At 35.4% G+C, this 18171-nt stretch overlaps 1 protein-coding gene across 3 annotated transcripts in view; it reads left to right on the top strand.

Annotated features, from left to right (window-relative positions):
- Serpini1 (serpin family I member 1) overlaps positions 1-18171 on the top strand; it is an 81807-nt gene that overhangs the window by 52079 nt on the left and 11557 nt on the right. For all 3 annotated transcript variants that reach the window (XM_048814359.1, XM_048814358.1, XM_015494294.2), the window contains 2 exons: positions 807-1011; positions 11185-11282. In XM_048814359.1, coding sequence (XP_048670316.1) covers positions 807-1011; positions 11185-11282 — 303 coding nt within the window. The remainder of the gene's footprint in view (positions 1-806; positions 1012-11184; positions 11283-18171) is intronic.

The following is an 18171-nucleotide window of genomic DNA, read 5'->3' as shown; positions in this document are numbered from 1 at the left end:
AAAAGACTTTTTAAAGCCCAAATAATTTGGCTAAGTTCATATAATACAAAGCCAATTTACCGTGTTTACCTAATTACCTAATTTGGAGATCTTATTCATCATAAATACACTAGAGGACTCTTGAAGGAGGCTTAGATTTCATTTCAGCTGTGTACCCTTGGCCTTAAAATTTAAAGTTGTGGTGATATCAGAGTACCAAGTATTTCAAAGTCAGGTTTCCCATTCTTTGAAAATAGGCAGAGGCTGGCTCAGTGGCGCATGCCTGTAATCCTAGCAGCTCTGGAAGCAGAGGCAGGAGGATTGGGAGTTCAAAGCCAGCCTCAGCAATTTAACTAGGCACTAAGCAATTCAGTTGAGACCCTGTCTCTAAATAAAATACAAATAGGGCTAGGGATATGACTCAGTGGTCAAGTGCCCCTGAGTTCAATCCCCAGTACCCCCACCCCCACCAAAAAGGGCAGATAATGATAAATGTGCTTTGTGTCCAACTTGAAGCCAGGGCTTTGTTGTTCTAACCAGAGTTTTTCATTGTTGCTAATGATACTCTTTAAATATATTGAAAAATCTCATTTGAAAAAATAAGTTTAGAGAATAGGTTATAACTATGTGAAATAATTCTGAGGATTTTAAAATTAAATAAATTTTACAGGACTGAGGAATCATTTACATTTCAGGGTGTATTTTCAAATGAACTGTTTTTTTCAGATGACAGAATTTCTTATTTCACACGAACTAGAACAAGAAAGTTATGATAAATTTAATTTTTTTTAAATGAGCCGTTTACGATATTTCTTTCCTTTTTTTAGGGGAATTTAGTGATGGATCCAATGAAGCTGGTGGTATCTACCAAGTCCTAGAAATACCATATGAGGGAGATGAGATAAGCATGATGCTGGTACTGTCCAGACAGGAAGTTCCACTGGCCACTCTGGAGCCATTGGTCAAAGCACAGCTGATTGAAGAATGGGCCAACTCTGTGAAGAAGCAAAAAGTGGAAGTATACCTGCCCAGGTGAGGGGTCCTATGTGATCCCTCCCACAGCATGAGGGGATGGGTTGACTCAGAAACATTCTTGCAATTGTTTTTGAATTTTTAAGTGTCCTCCTCTCTCTCCTTCCCCACCTCTTTCTTCTTTTCCTTTTTCTGCTCTTTCAGATTCTTTCATACTCAAATGGTCCTGCTCAGAGACATACATTCATTTATTGATTCATTCAGTACAATATACAAGACCCATGTTCAGATATTATTCAATATCCTTAGCTTCATTCTATAAGATTTTTTTCAACCAAATGTCTCCAAATTTCATTTGCTTTGACAGTCTTTTGTAAATCGTTATGAAAGTTGATTACAGCTCAAGAGAAAACTATCTCTGTCATTAAGAACTGCAAGAAAGTCACTTTGCTAGGTGCTGAGATATAACCATAAATAAGCAAGAAGAAGCAACTGTGCTCACAATGAATAAGGTCCGTGCTACCAGAATGTCCTGACCACCATTCACTCCATCTGCCTCACCTCTGGCCACTCATCACATCAACATTTGGTAGCATGTTCTATCCATGTGCTTGTAGTATTGCCATATGCACCTGTTCTTTTCATGTCTGGGTCTCCATTTATTTGCATTAACCAAAATGTCCTCCTCACATTTTGTTGCCCCAAATTGTTTATTTAGGCTTTAGGATCACCTTGGACACAGTTCTTCTAGAAAGCCCTCCATGAAGTGCCTGTTGAAGTGGGTGATCCTCCCTCTTGCTTACTTTTGCACCTCCGTATTATTATCTGTTACCATCCCACAATAACATTACCTTTTGTGAGTCTTGCTTTCCTTCTGTGATTTAAGAGTAGTGCCACTTTTCTGACCCATTAAAGGGACATGGTAAGTGAAAATATTTATTCTATCTTTGAATACCTTAAAACCTAGTAGGAAAGTTACATCAGTTACCACATATAACCTGTCTATTGACATAATGTGTATATTTCAACTAGAAAACAAGACATATCAGTATATAACAGATCATCTATGTGTATATGTGGCAGCACAGTTTTAACACTCATTAAGAAAATGTGTTCATATATGAATATTGAAAGTTGGTAAATAAGACAATAATATTGAAGCTGAATTATTAAAACTCATTCATATTTATTCAGATTTAGGAATTTTTATTTAAATGTTAGTTATGTCTTATGTAAATGCCTATTTTTCAAAAAAACTTAGTTGATTTTTTTGGTGTATGTTAAGGAGATCTATTTGAAACTGCAGATATTTTTGGCTAGAAAGTTATGTTATATATATATTCATAATCTACCCCAACATAACATATAACCACACATACCATTGTCTGCTTATAAAAAAGGTAATAACAACCCAAATTGCTCAATTATTTTAGTTTTGGCTAGGAGATTAATATGTATCATTTTCCTTGACAGTAGTTTTCTTTTTTTAATTAAAGCTTTATACTTATACATAGTAGCAGAGTTCATCCTGACAAACATATATCAGGCAAATTGATTTCAGTTCATGATCCCCACCCTTTTCTCCTCCCATCTGCCTTCCCCTCCCATGTTCTCTTTCCTCCACTCTCCTAGGCTTTCTTTCACTCATCTGTTTGTTTGTATTTGATTGCTTTTTTCTCCCTGTGCATAAAAGTGAAGTTCCTTGTGGTATATTTATATATGCACATATATGAGTTTTAAAGAATTCATTCTGCATTGCCTCCCCTTACCTATCCCTCTACTCTGTCTCTTGATTTCTTTCTTCTACATTACTGATCTTCCCTTTATGTTATGCTATCCTTCCCTCCTCTTTTTCTTTATTTTATTGTAGCTTCTGCATATGAGAGAGCATTTAACCTTTGAGTTTCTGAGTTTGCCTTCCTTTGCTTAACATTATAGTCTCCCTTTTCCATGTATTTACTGGTAAATGCCATAATTTTATTCTTTTATTATGGCTGATTAGAACTCCATTTTGAGTAGAATATATATATATATATATATATATATATATAGAGAGAGAGAGAGAGAGAGAGAGAGAACTCCATATATATGGATTTATATATATGTGAATTGTGCTTCCATAAACATTAAGGTGGCTATATCACTGTATATAGCCACCTTAATGTTTATATACCAATCTTAGATCTTTTAGGAAAATACCAGAGAGTGAGATAGCAAGGTCATTTGGTGGTTCTATCCTTGGTTTTCTGAGTGATCTCCATACTACTTTGCAGAGTGGTTATACTAGTCTTCACTCTCACCAAGAATGTACAAGTGTACCTTGCCCCCCACAACCTCACCAGCATTTATTATTATTTGTATTCTTGATCATTGCCATTCTGACTCGTGTGAGATGAAATCTTAGTGTAATTTTGATTTGCATTTCCCTGATTGCTAAAGATGTTGAACAAACATGTTTTTTGGCCATTTGTGTTTTTTTCTTTTTAAGAAGTTTCTGTTTAGTTCTTTGCCCGTTTATTGACTGGGTTATTTTGGGGTGTTTTTTAGTTTGTTTGTTTGTTCATTTTTTTGGTGTTAAGTTTTTTGAGTTGTTTGTAAATTAATCCCTTATTGGAGGAGTATCTGACCAAGAATTTCTCCTACTCTATGGCTCTCTCTTCATGTTCTTCCTCATTTCCTTTGCTGTGCAGAAGCTTTTTGGCTTGATAGCATCCCACTTATTGATTCTTGGTTTTATTTCTTGTGCTTTGGGGGTCTTGTTAAAGAAGTTGGTGCCAGCACCTATGTGATGGAATGTTGACCATTTTCTTCTAGAGGTTGTAAGGTTTCTGGTCTGATACCTAAGTCTTCAATCTATTTCAATTTGAGGTTTTTTGCAGGGTGAAAGATAGGTTTCCAGTTTCATTTTTCTACATATCCAGTTTTCCCAGCATCATTTGTTTAAAAGGCTGTCTTTTCTCCACAATTTATTTTTGGCACCTTTGTCAAATATCAGTCCTCTGTAGGTATATGGATTTATCTCTGCATATTGTATTCTGTTCCATTGATCTTCTGTGGTGAGCCGCTTCTGCCGTTTATGCAAATTATGGTCACCATTACACGATGGCGCTGGCTCCGCTGTGGTCTGTGACAAACAACTCCTTGTTTGGGAGAGTTGGCGCATGACTTTTCATCACTCTATGAGAAAGCTCCACGTGGCTGCTTTGCATTGGGGCTTGAGATGCTTTATTAAGGCTGGGAGGGGCATCCGAGGAGGAAGAAGAACTATCAGGGGCCTGAATAAAAGTTGTTGAAAGAAGATTCTTGGGTTGCGTCTTTCTTGCGGGCAAGAAGTCGCGCGCAACAAGCGCAACAATCTTCCTGTCTATTTTGATGCTAATACCATGCTGTTTTTGTTACTACAGCTCTGTAATATAATTTCAGATCAGGTATTGTGATGCCTCCTGCTTTGCTTTTCTTGCTTAGTATTTCTTTGGCTGTTCTGATTCTCTTATTCTTCCAAATGCATTTGAGAATTGTTTTTTCTAATTCTGTGAATAATGTCATTGGTATTTTGTTGGGAACTTCATTAAATCTGTATATTGCTATTGATAGTATGACCATTTAAATAATATTTATTCTGCCTATTCAAGAACATGGGATCTTTCCATCTTCTAAGGTTTTCTTTAATTTCTTTTTCAGTTTTCTTTGATTTTCATCATAGAGCTCTTGTATTTCCTTGGTTAGATTAATTCCCAAGATTTTCTTTTCTTTTGAGATTATTGTGAATAGTGCGATTTTTCCAATTTCTTCCTTGGTTGAAACACTGTTGTAGTATAGGAAAGCTATTTATTTTGGGGAATTGATTTTGTATCTCCTACTTTGCTAAATTCATTTATAAGCTTTAGAAGTCTTCTGGCGAAGTTTTCTTTTTTGGGGAGTGGGGGTCTTCTAAATACAGGATCATGTCATCAACAAAGAGAGATAGTTTGACTTCTCTTATTTGTAGCCCTTTAATTTCCTATTCTTGTCTGATTGTTCTGGCTAATGTTTCAAGGATTGTATTGAATAGGAGTAGTAAGAGTGCATTGTCTTGTTCCTATTTTAGAGGAAATGCTTTTAGTATTTCTCTATTTAGTATGATATTGGCTTTGGGTTCCGTTGTAAGTGGCCTTTACAATGTTGAGGTAAATTCTAAATGGGTGCTGGATTTTATCAAAAGCCTTTTCTGCATCTATTGAGATGATAATTTGATTCTTGTCCTTAATTCTAAGTGGTGAATTAAATTTATTGATTTGCCTATGTTGAACCAACATTGCCTCCCTGGAATGAAACCTAATTGATCATGGTATATCATTTTTTTGATGTTTCTGAATGCAGTTTGCTAATATTTTATTAAGGGTTTTTGCCCCTATATTCCCTGGGAATATTGGTCTGTAGTTTTCTTTCCCTGGTGCATCTTTCCTTTTTGGTATCAGGGTTATACTGGCTTCGTGGCATGTATTTGGGAATGTTCCTTCGCTTTCAATTTTATGGAAAATTTTGGAAAGACTGGTGTTAGTTCTTCTGTAAAGGTCTGGAAGAACTCAGCTGAGAATTCATATGGCCTTGTGCTTTTATTTTGGAAGATTTTAATTGCTGTTTCAATTTTATTACTTGATATTGGTTTCTTTAGGTTTTCTATATCTTCCTGATTCAGTTTATGCAAGTCACATATGTCTAGAAATTTGTCAATATAACAATAGGTTTCTACAGAAAGATGTCACTGTGATTCTATTTTCAAGGAGAAGTAGTCAGTGAATACCTAACAAAACCAATGTTGAAAATATATAATTGACTTTAACATACTTAATATATAAACAATGTATCTTAACTCCAAAGAACAATATTCTTTTAAACAGTAATAATTCAATTTAAATTATTATCTAAGTTAGGTCTGAAAGGAAAATGAGGAACTAGGAGATGAGCAAGTGAGAAATGAAAGATGGAGACCAGGCAGAGATTCAAAGGAGATTTTATTTGTCAGAGCTGACAAATAAAGGCCCATCTCTCCATAGATGGAGAGAGGCAACACAGGCTTGAGTTCTGGGACTTTTGTGGGGCAGGCTCAGAGATTATTAGAGCTAGGCGGAGTGTTAAAGGTGGGGTTGGTATGAGGGAGTTGTGAGCCTTTCTCAGAAAGGCCCTGAAACTTTTTCTTAAAAATGACAGCTGTCACTTAAGATGGCTATCTAGATGTTTAGCAAGGACCTTACAAGGTCTAACCTTGCAAACCGTTTAGTCCATGTTAACCATCATTTAGTGAAATTTTATTATTATTTTTGTATTTTCCCTTGAATTTTATAGAAAATTTCTTTTGATAATATGAGAAATTCAATGCAGTACTAATGCTTCCCTTATTAAATTCCATAAGTTAAGTATACTCTCTGCAAAAGCTTCAATTCTGTGAAGATATAGTCATTTTGGAATATTTTAACAGAATGCTAAATGAATACTTAATAAGTATTATATATTCTAATTCGACCATGTTCATAAGAAAATGTGGCCTTCGGGTGCTGTCCACTGAGAAATTGAATATGGCAGCAGAAGAAAATTAAATTTTCATTTTCTAAGAAATACTCTTCAATTATGAAATAGTTTAGCTCACTTGCTCATGTTAATGCCTGTTACTAAACCAGGCACAGCTAACACCATACTATCCATTTTTCCAGGAGTTCTACAAACTTTCCTTCTGCATGGCTAATGCACAGATGAGAAGGCTAACTAAATAGTTAAATAAGATAAAATTTGTTTCCCTTTTTAACAGATTGACAGTTGTAAAATACTTGCATGTTCTAGTAACCAATGGGAAACTGTCCATTCCCTCCATTTTATAGCATTAGGGTCCACTAAATGTTCAATGAAGGTAATGATTTGTGTGACCCAGTTTCAGCAAAGGTAAAAATATTTCTAATAGCAGTATTCTAGGTTTACTCTGTATCAAATTATTTGTATAGTTTTATTCATGTAGAGTTATTATTCTGAAAATGCAAACTTGCATTTCTGTAATTTGACCACGTTCTTGTCCTGCTTGAGAGGGCAAATTGCATTTCTGTAATTTGACCTGCTTGAAAGAACAAACTTGGGTTTCTATAATTTGACCAAATTCTTTTCCTGCTTGAAAGATACTTTTGCTTTCTACCAGACTGGATCTTATACAAACATATTCTAAACAATCTCCTTAACAAGTATAGGGTATTTGGCAGGTGCAGTGGAGAAGGAGCAATTACTTTTGTGCTCTTCTGATTTTTTTACCCCTAAACGATAGATTCCACAAGAACTAGATGCTGAATTGAAATTGAACTTTTATTCAAAATACAAAAATGTATGTAAGATGCTATACCTCCTTGTTATATTATCAAACCCAGTGAAATACCACAATGTTTATACACAGTTGTACATCTTTAAGATTTAAAGAAGATTGCCAGATCTTCTTCCAATTTTTTCACTACAGCAACAACAACAAAAAACAATTGTCTAATATATAAAATATATGTGTATATATCTAAAAAGCACTTTGGAATAATACCTAACAAAGAGTAAGCATCATATGGTTATTCTATTATTGTTTATTGGCTAAGTGTTCATTTTAAGTCCTAGTACTTATTTTGTGTTAATCTTATAGGCAGCTTTACATATACTTTTATCTGAACAGCTAAAAAAAAAAAAAAAAAGCACTGTTCTCTCTTGAATTTTGCTCTCTTCCTTGTCAGTCTTTACTTAGGTGTGAGAGTATCTTTCTAGAATCAACATCAAATATCATAATACTTATTATGGAAATGCACCTTGCTGTGCTCTCATTCCATCTGATTTTTGTAGTCTCAGATTTCTCATTTTTGATCAGAGTACTGGAAATCAAAAGATGTGAAGTACTGCTCCATTTTGTAACCACCAACCATCCTGTTGCTTTGAAACTATTATCTATTAATAAAGCATTTTAGTTTCTTGTGTTTAAAAGACAAATATCATAAGCCATATGATTTTGTTCTTTAAAATGAATGCTCTCTTTTGGGTTTTTCTACAAAAAGTTTGATTATTTCTCGACTGCTTACAGATTTTATAATCTTCTACATGGGATATATATTTTTTTCTAACACTTGTTTCACATTTCTTCTCAGCTTTCATGCTTCTTCCCTTTACATGACTCTTGAACTTATTCAAATAGAAAGTTTCAAGTGTATGATGATATTATTTGTCTTTGTTAAAATAGGTATTCCTTTTGTCTTTAAAAATAGTGATGGGGCTGGGAAGTAGCTCAGTGATAGAGCTCAGTGATAGCATGCATAAGGACTGGGATTTGATCCCCATTACCTCAAAAAAGTAAATAAAAAATAAAAAGTAGTGTTGTGGCTTTTTATTTTAAAAAGTGAAAAGTACAATCTCCCTGTAGTGTTTTTGTTTGTTTGTTTTGTTTTTAAAAACCATTATAGTGATTGGTGAAAGACCTTAGTTCATATCCTCATATTCTACCACCTGTTACCTGTGTACTTAGGTCAAGTTGCACAACTTTTCTAAACTTCTATTTGTTCTACATCTTAGAGAAAAATAATACCTATCATTTTGCTTTTTGAGATCATGATGGGAGGGATTAAATGGGATACTACAAGCACAGTGATTTTCATAGTGCCTGGGACATAGGAAGCATTCAAGATAGGGAGATGACAAAGATTATTTATATTAATAATTAGTCTATATTAACAGGAAAGATATAACAATTGAATTACAACTATTTTCAATGGGTTATCAAGGAAAATATGTAAAACATGGATAAATGGAGATTATTTACATCTTTCTTTAACTTTGAACAAAACATCTTATGAACTCCAAGATTTTATTTCATTTTGATCTATATGGTTTGTCCTATGCAAGATATTATAAATACTGGAATGAATAAATACTAGATTTAACTAATTTATGATTAAAGTAGCAGGGACTAATCTAGTTATTTAACCAAATTATTCCAAATACTACTAGTACGCAAACATAGAGCACCTATGATTACATGACATATAATATGATACGCAGTGTTGATAGTTTCTGCCCTACACTGCATGTCCACCCATGCCATCCCCATCTGAAGATTATTAGAGACTTTGCTTATCTTTTTAACAATATTTTGAAGTACATATTATAATTGCCGTTTTCCACATGCAAAATTGAGGGTCAACAATTAAGCAACTTGCTCAAGTTCACCTGGATAAATTTCTCATCTTTGCCTGACCGGCCAGCCAGAGTATGAAACAAATCAAGTTGCTTTTAAGAAGTATAAAGAACCCACTACTGGTGTTTTCTTTTACTTTCCTATTTTAAATGAATCAGGATATTATATAATTCTACTTGAATCTAGATTCCACCTCTGCCACTTAATAGCTGAACGACCTTGGTCAAGTTATTTAACCTTCTGCCACTTAGTTTCTTTTTTTCTATTACCTGAGAATAATACTAATAATACCTGCCTAGTGGTGTGACATTTAAATTAATGTGGTGTTTAAACATTTGGGACAGTTCTTGATATATAGGAAGCTCCTTATAAGTGCTCAAAAATAAACACACACACACACACCCTGAGCCATTGGGTGTGTTCTCTGAGACACTGGATTTTCTCACCTGTTCCTTTTGTGAGCTGTGTACCCTAGAACAATTCTATTTTCATGATCAGTGTTTACTTTTGGTATAAAACAAAATAAATAATATTAAATCCAAGTTAAAGTATAAAATGTGGTAGAATTCAATATTTACATCAATATGTTTGATATTGCATATAACCTGTCTGTTGAACTTATTTTTCCATAAGCATAAACCTGCTAAAACTGATTTTCCATGATCAATCCTCTTCATATCTGGGCTTGTTTATAAAAATTATTTCCTTCTAGTTCTTCTTAAGACATCAGAAATATTGCTGATATAATTTTAGTAACTGTCATAGATATAGCTCATTTAAAGGCATAATCTATTGCCTAAAAATTTATATTTATAAGCTGTATTTATCAAAAGGCAATATCTTATAAAAAGGAAAATGTTTATTCTGACCAGTATTTATGATTTCTTAAAAATTAATAAACATCTTTCCTTTTTAAAAGTGTATGTGTTAATGTAGGCATGTTGGTTCATAATTGTCACTAGAAAGATTGGTGATACAATTCATTGGTTTGGGGGAGATTCCATATTAACCAATATGGTTCTAGTGTGGAAACCATTTTTAAAGTTAATATTCTGTTTATTACCACTACATTTAATGTTGTTTTTCTTTTTACAAAATTGGTACACATTTATGTATAACCCATTAAGTCCATAAAAATAAAAAAATTAAAAGCCACTTTTATTTTGTTTTAAAAACTCTTCATTATAAATGCCTACAGTTTTTAGAATGTGATATTTTACTCAGTTTCACTGATCAGTGACGATATTTTGATAACACCCTTATTTATGTTCTCAAAGTTAGTTTAACTATGAAGACGCATATTTAATATGATAGTTGTTGTGGAGTTGAAATGCTGAATGCATTAATTTTATAGCAGAACTTGTCTCTTATTTAACCCTGCCCATGGTAGAGTGTAGATGAGCAGCATAAATTGACCAAAATACTAAGTAAAAAATAAAATACATTGGATAAATTTATGATTATTACCAGCTTGAAAAATCAAACATAGTAGATACTAGGTCAAAAGATTTTGAAAGATACTTGTTTATAAGATTTACATAGTAATTAATGATTCTTGATCTCAAAATTCATTTATTCGACTATATCTTGCAGTTTTGTCTGTATCATATTTTTTCTAACTCATGAAATTAAATCTTATTCTGTTACATCATGTCTTTGATGCCCCCTGTTTTTAAAAGAACAATCAAATGCTTCTTGCAATCAAAAGCCAAGTTTAGCAGTGCATGGTGGTGCGGCATACACTTGTAATCCTAGCTGCTAGGAAGGCTCAGACAGGATGGTTGCAAGTTCAAAGCCAGCCCCAGCAATGGCAAGATGCTAAGCAATTCAGTGAGACCCTGTCTCTAAACAAAATACAAAATAGGGCTGGGGATGTGGCTCAGTGTTTAAGTGTCCCTGAGTTCAATCCCCAGTACCCACCCCTGAAAAAAAACAAGTTTTAACATAATTTACCCTCTACAAAATAGAGGTTTTGAATCAACATATTTAACGGTTAATTCTTGTCCAAAGTAACAAGATTCTGTAACTAAATACTTTCCCCCTATGTTTTCCAGGTTCACAGTTGAACAGGAAATTGACTTAAAAGACATTTTGAAGGGTCTTGGAATAACTGAAATTTTCATCAAAGATGCAAATTTGACAGCCCTGTCTGGTAAGAAATGAATACCAATTTTTAAGAAACATTATTCTTTACAGAATAACATAATGCTTTTAAAAACAGGATTATTAAATTTTCTATTTACCATGGAATTCAGAAGTAAAGTTCAGCTACCACTTGCCAAGTAAATCTAGCAAGAAGTTTATTTAACTTCTTCAAGTAAAACTATGAATACAGTTATAACATTAAGTTTGTATTATGTGGTGTATGTCTTGTCTTTGATAGTAGATCATATTCTCCAGGAGATCATCCCTTCTGACACAATGCCTTGTAGAATCAATAAGTGTGTTGATTGAATATCTCAATATGTTCCAGTGTAATGAATCATAGTAAAGAGAAGAAGAGAAAAGATAAATGAGTGCCCCCTGCTGTAAGGACTAGACCAAAGATTCTTTTTAAAGAATAAAGAATACCCAGTGAGATGATGTAAACCTTTTTCTGAGTCTTCAATAAAAAGCAGTGTTTTTGAAGAAGTAACTTCAAAGTACATAGGCTCACTGAGGTGTTGAGTAATTTATTCTAAATACCCCAAGGAAAAATCAAGTTGAATTACTGGATTCAGAACCTTAACTTGTTCCGAGTAAAAACTAATGAAATGTTGGTAACATTAAAGCATTTAGAATGTGTAATTAAAATAATTTTGGATGTGTTTTTAAGTGGCTAACCCCAAGGAGCTTATCATTGGAAAAAAAAAAAGCAATAGTGAGCTTAAGGCTTATATTATTTTATATCATTTCTTTGGAAGGCAGGAAAAATAGAATCTGGTTTCTGATCGTATAAGGATAGTTATATAGTAAGATCAAGCAACTCAATTTGCATGTCCCCTTTATATGCAATTTAATTGAACCCTCTTCTTCATTTAGAGAGCATGCAGGTAATAGATGGTTTTTTTGTTTTGTTTTGTTTTGTTTTTTTAGCAGTTCCCATGTTACAAGGAAGAATTTAGGCTATAAACAATTAAGTTCACCAAACTATAGCTTCTAAACCTCGACTGAATTCAATGAAAACAGATGCCCCCACTTCTGAAATTGCTTAGGGGGCACATACGTATGTGTGTGTGTGCACACGTTCGTGTGTGTGTGTGTGTGTGTGTGCATGTGCGCATGTGCACACACTTTTGTTAGCATGCGTGCATATGAGAGAGAGACAGAGAAGGGGGTCATAGCTTTTAAAAAATGCTCAAGGAGTATGTGATCAGATAATCCCTTATCCTCCCGGATTTTGTATTGTGTAGATTGTTTTCTAAGCAGCATGCAGCTTCTGGCAGTGAGTTGATACTGATGTATTTGGTACCACAACTTCTATCTACCTTTCATTCAGAGAGCTTACAGCCCTAAGCACTAATGGAGCTTTTCTAAATGTCTATGATATAAATGTTCCTGTCTACAAAAGAGAAATGAGTTTTTCCTGAGTAAAGTTTTCATGACTCATATCCAAGTTCTTAGGGCTTGGAACTCCTCATTGGGGTTGCCAAGAAGGTAGGACTGTTGGAGATTCAAAAGATCATATGGTGTCTCTTAGCTGAGTCAGAAATACATTAATAGTTGAAGCACAGCACAACTTAAAGTTGGAATGCTCTCTGCCTCAGGAATGAAGAGAATCTGTCTTACAATACTGGCCAAATTCCAACTGGATAATTATATTCTCCTTTCTCAACATTCTCTCTATTCAGTTTGATTAGTGATTCCTCACTGCCTCACCCAAACATTCAGGCAGTTATTTTACACAAATACAATATCTTCTGCCTTTCTGTCCTGAGGGAGTAGCACTGCAGCGGCAAATCAATTATTGTGGTCAGTGTACCTTATAATTTCCGACATATTTGGAAGGTTTATAAGGTAATATTTAATTGCCTTTACTATGTACAGAGACAATGGACCATAAATATGCAGTATGAATGCAGATGGTTTGGAGATTTGAAATGACACTAGAATCACTCAGAGAATTTATATATTCTCTATGCAAAAAAAAAAAAATCTGTTTATTTGATCAAATCTCCATGAGGATCAAATCCTGCCCAGTGTCCTGTTCACAGATCCTGTTCTGGTACCTGGCACAGGGCTGACACACACATGGCACACAGCAATGTTTACAGAAGGATAAAATGAATGGAGGGAAAAAGGGAAAAGTTTTCTTTGCACACATCTTAAACATTACATTTATTAGAATATTTGTCTTCTTATAATATCACTTAGAAATCTAGCATTTGATATTCTTAAGCACCATCCAGTTCAGATCTTCAGGATCACTTGAAAGAACAAAAGCCAATCTCTCAAAATTTCAGCAGGAATTATTTGATATGTATGTTATTAGCTTGATCAGAGTGTTGGTAGCTCTAGCAGTGATGATCATTCCAACTAATACATGTAGCTTTTCTTTTCTGTCCCTTTCTTCCTCTCTTGCTCTTTCTTTCTAATTAATTTTTGAATAATTCACTCAAAAACTATCTACTGTCCCAAGTATAAAATTTCCCTCTCTACTTCCTCTAAATTTGATAGCATTTATCTCTGCATCATTTATTTGGACACCAAATGCTCTGCCTGTGCTAGTTAGTATCCTAACTAGTATATAGCTCGATTGTTGCCTCTCCAAATAGAATGAAAACTAAGTAACATGAAAACTTATAATTCTAACATAACCTACCAAACTACCCAGGAAAATGATTTGCATGCATTTGGTTATTATTTTTTTTAGAGAGGATTTGATGGTGATGAGGATATGTAACATTAATTGCCTTCCATGCCGTTTATTCCTTTCATTAAACAACTGCTAGAGAGGCAGGTAGATGAGAAAAGTGCTATATAAGGAAAAAGAAAAAAGAAATGATTGTGATGTCATGCCTGACATAAAAGGTTTGAAGGACTTATGGTAGAAAGGCATAACAGCTGGGTTTAATAAAATTAAGACTGATACACATGTTTTATTGAAACAGTGGTTCTCAACAAGGATGATTTCTTTTTCCCTGCCCCACACTCCCAGGGAACATTTGTCCTTTTTGGCTATTACAATTGGGGGATTTGTCTACCTACTGGACACATTGCTCTAAACTTTTGCAATGCTTGGGACAGATTCCTTAAAACAAAAAATTACCAATACAAAATGTCAATAGTAAAGAGGTTAAGGAGCCTTCCATGAGAGCATGCATAATGGAAGCAGAAAAGAAGAAAATTAAGTGGCAAATGGGAGCTTTTGAATCAAAGGCAGAGTAGAGTATGTGTATGCATGTGTATTGGTTTTTGAATGAATAGGACATTTTCAAACTGCGTTTCAAAAAGTGATAACAGCAGTTGCCTCTAGAACAGGAGCTTGTTAGATGAGATTATTTTCATTTCATACATCACTCTTCACTGGAATTTTGCCTTGTGTGTGTATTACTTTTTCAATTAAAATTCTTAGCTAAAAACTAGAAAAGGTGTTTTAATATTATATTAATGGAATTAATATAATTGGTATACTTGAAAGCACCCAGTGAACAATTCAGTCCTACCATGACATTGATACATTCTTCAATTATATAATGAAAATTTTATCTTTCTTCCAAAGTAGCAAATGTGATTTAGAAAATAGAGAACAAAAACTGCTTCACCTTCTCTTGCTTCCTGAAAAATGGAATGACTTGAGTTCCTTTGCTAAGACTTCTGGGATCCACTCTATCATGAAATTGCATTCCACTGCATCCACTCTTATTTCAGACTCTTATTACCCCTGCCCTGGACTATTTCAATAGCCTTCTAATAGTTTCCAATCTCTCTCCAGTCTAATATGTCTCATCCACCACTACTAAGAAAATTCACCTTAAGACCCACCCACTCTCAGATCATTCCAAGTCTTGTTCAAAGCCTGCTTTGGTCTGCAGTGCCATCCACTGCTCCACAGGGCCTGAGACCTCAGCTCCCTCCAGCCTTTTTTTCTGGCTGATTCTTCACACACTACTTGTGCTCCAGCTGTGTGTCTCATCTCCCCAGCTCCCCACGGTTATGAAATCTCCCCTGTCTGAAATACTTTTTTTTTCTTCCTTTCTTTATACCAAGGGTTGAACCTAGGGGTACTCTACCATTGAGCTATATCCCCAGCCCCTTTTACTTTTCATTTTGACACAGGGTCTCACTAAGTTGCTGAGGCCGGCACAGAACTTGTGATCCTCTTGCCTCAGCCTCCTGAGTCATTGAGATTACTGATATATGCCACCCTGCCCAGCTCTGAAACACCATCTGAACTCAGTCTCAGCTGAAGTATCCCAACTTCAAAATCAAGCTACCATGATTATACCAACCAGAAGTAATCACTCTTTAAATTCCTGATATTTTGTACCTTTCTTTATGGTGCATATCACATCTTATCTCATATTATTGTTACTTTTGTGTTTAACATTCCCTGATGGAATTTAGACAACCCAAAGATAGATTCTTATGCATGTTTCCTCAGAGTCCCCCACAGTGCTTCCTGCTTAGTTCTCACTGAATGGAGAAAAGAATAAGATGAGATGCTTCATATTTTTTATGTTTATTTCTTCATTTCAATTTGATATACATTGCTTTTGATGCTAAATTCCATTAACATAAAACACAGTAAATACTCATACAGTAAACAGAGAGAGTGCTGAGAATCATTTTCTTCTCAGGCTACATTTAAAATGCTCATCTAGGGGCTGGGGATGTGGCTCAAGTGGTAGCACGCTCGCCTGTCATGCGTGCGGCCCGGGTTCGATCCTCAGCACCACATACAAACAAAGATGTTGTGTCCGCCGATAACTAAAAATAAATAAATATTAAAAAAAAAAAAATGCTCATCTAGTTGCGGTGAGGATCCTGCTATAGAGTGGGGCTATTTTTGTAATGGAAATGAATGACTGTCAGCATTTGGATTAATAGGTAATCCTCTTGGAAGGTGTAAGGGGAAAGAGAAAGTGAGTACTAAATCCTTCAGCATGAAGTATGAGCTTTAATAAAGAAGCCAATAAAATAAAGGAATTAAGAAGACAAAGAGAAAGCCACATTCAGGTCAGGCTCAAGTGCTGTGGATTTACGCTGGACCAGCTCCTACATCCTGCCCTTGTTTGTTCTCTTTCTCCTTGCACCTGAAGCCAGAGGGTTCGTTTCTCTTTCATTGCTACAATTCCAGTTCTGCTTCTGCCTTCTTGCCTGAGCTAGTGCAACAGCTAACTTGATCATGCCCTGAGCTATCTGCTCATTCAATACACCTTTCACAGCTACTACCACAGGTGTCTTCTAAAATTATAACAGGTGTGTCCCATTATTTCTGGACAAAACTCAGGCTCTAACCTTATAGTCAAAGCTCCTAAAATTATGCTTATCTCCTGCCCAATCCTCCACTTTCTCATAGCCCAGGTTCCAAATGGGATTTTCATGTCATCCCCTCTGTTCTTTTCACTTTGCAAATACAATCTTTTGCTTGTCTATGCCCCCTTCTCTGACTTTCACTCTTCTACTTCAAGTACCAGCCCAAATGTCACCCTCTCTGAGAAGTTTCACTCTGACACCTCTCCTCCTTCCTAGGTGGTTTACTGTTCTTCATCTGGAACCTGGTAGCACTTTGCTACCTACCTGTGTTATTGCTTATCTCGCCTTTTCCTTGGACAGTTTGTACACATTTTTGTCTTTAAACTCAGAGCTTTTCAAAAGCAGGGACTGAGCTTAGAGTTTGTCCTCTCCCCAGAGTCCAGCATGGTGTTGGAAGGGCAGGATTGATGCTGAATGGGAAAGTGAGTAATGGCACTGGTCACTGCCTGGCCACAAGTGAGAGCTCTTCTGTTCTGCCCTCCTTGCCACATGGGGCCCCCAGTGGGTCCTGGATCAGGGCTGACTTGTATCCACCTCTGCATTAATCTTCATCTTCACCTGAAATGCAACTCTGCCTTCAGGTCTTTCCACAGCTGGCTCCTTTTTATTCCTTTGGTCTCAGCTGACATTGACCTCCTCAGACACGATTTCCTTGTGTTCTTTGTCAAACACCAGCTCCTCAATGGCTCTAATCACTCACCTACACATCACTTTAGCTTGTTTTCTTGGTTATTCTTACCATATCCTGAAATTGTGGTCACTTATTGATTTGCTTTCCTTTACTGTCCTTCTATTTATATCTATTTTCTTCTTATTATCAGTTCCTCATGGTAGATCCAGTGCAACAATAGTGTCTGACACATAGTAGGTGCACAGTACATAAATGAATGAACAAGTAAATAAATATTTGCTGTCTCTGAAACAAAAATCTGTCCAGAAGAACAAACAACAAATGCTATTCTCCCTTTGAAGAAATATTGTAGAAAATTTTCTGAATTTCATGGGTGGGGCAGAAGCTAAAAATATTTTAGTGACTAAAGCATAGAGACACTTTGGGTATCTAAGGTTCTATTATGATATTCTCTTCATTTTGCTATTTTAAGCATGCAGAAATTTGTTTAAATTGGCTGTGTTTAGTAACAGTGCCACAAAGGAAGTAGTGGCCTAGGCTTGCATGAAGGCCATCCTGCCAGCATTATATTAATCTCAAATATTTAGAGCCTTGGCACCCTGCACAATATCTCATATGGAGGGGGTACTCAATAAATATTTGCTCAGTGACTGAATGAATGCCTTCATATTTTGCCCTGATTTCTTCATAAGAGTTTGAATTTTTGCCCAGCTCTTCTCTGGGAAACCTAGGGTTCATCGGCCCTGTTCCCATTTTATCCATTGTAAAGAGCCTGGTTCCACGCTGCCTGGAGGAAACTAGGACCAGTTTATTTGGCAGCAGAATTTGCCTTGGCCAGAAGAAAAGAGGAGGCTGTTTAAGGCCTGTGTACAGATTTTTTTTTTTCTTTTTTAGCTTATGGGGGCTGGGGATATAGCTTATGGTAGAGTACTTGCATAGCATGTGTGAGGCC

This window comes from Marmota marmota, unplaced genomic scaffold, assembly GCF_001458135.2.
Source record: "Marmota marmota marmota unplaced genomic scaffold, marMar, whole genome shotgun sequence".
Lineage (NCBI taxonomy): Eukaryota > Metazoa > Chordata > Mammalia > Rodentia > Sciuridae > Marmota > Marmota marmota.
The sequence above is the reverse complement of the archived record's forward strand: the minus strand, read 5'-3'. Positions and strand labels throughout refer to the sequence as shown.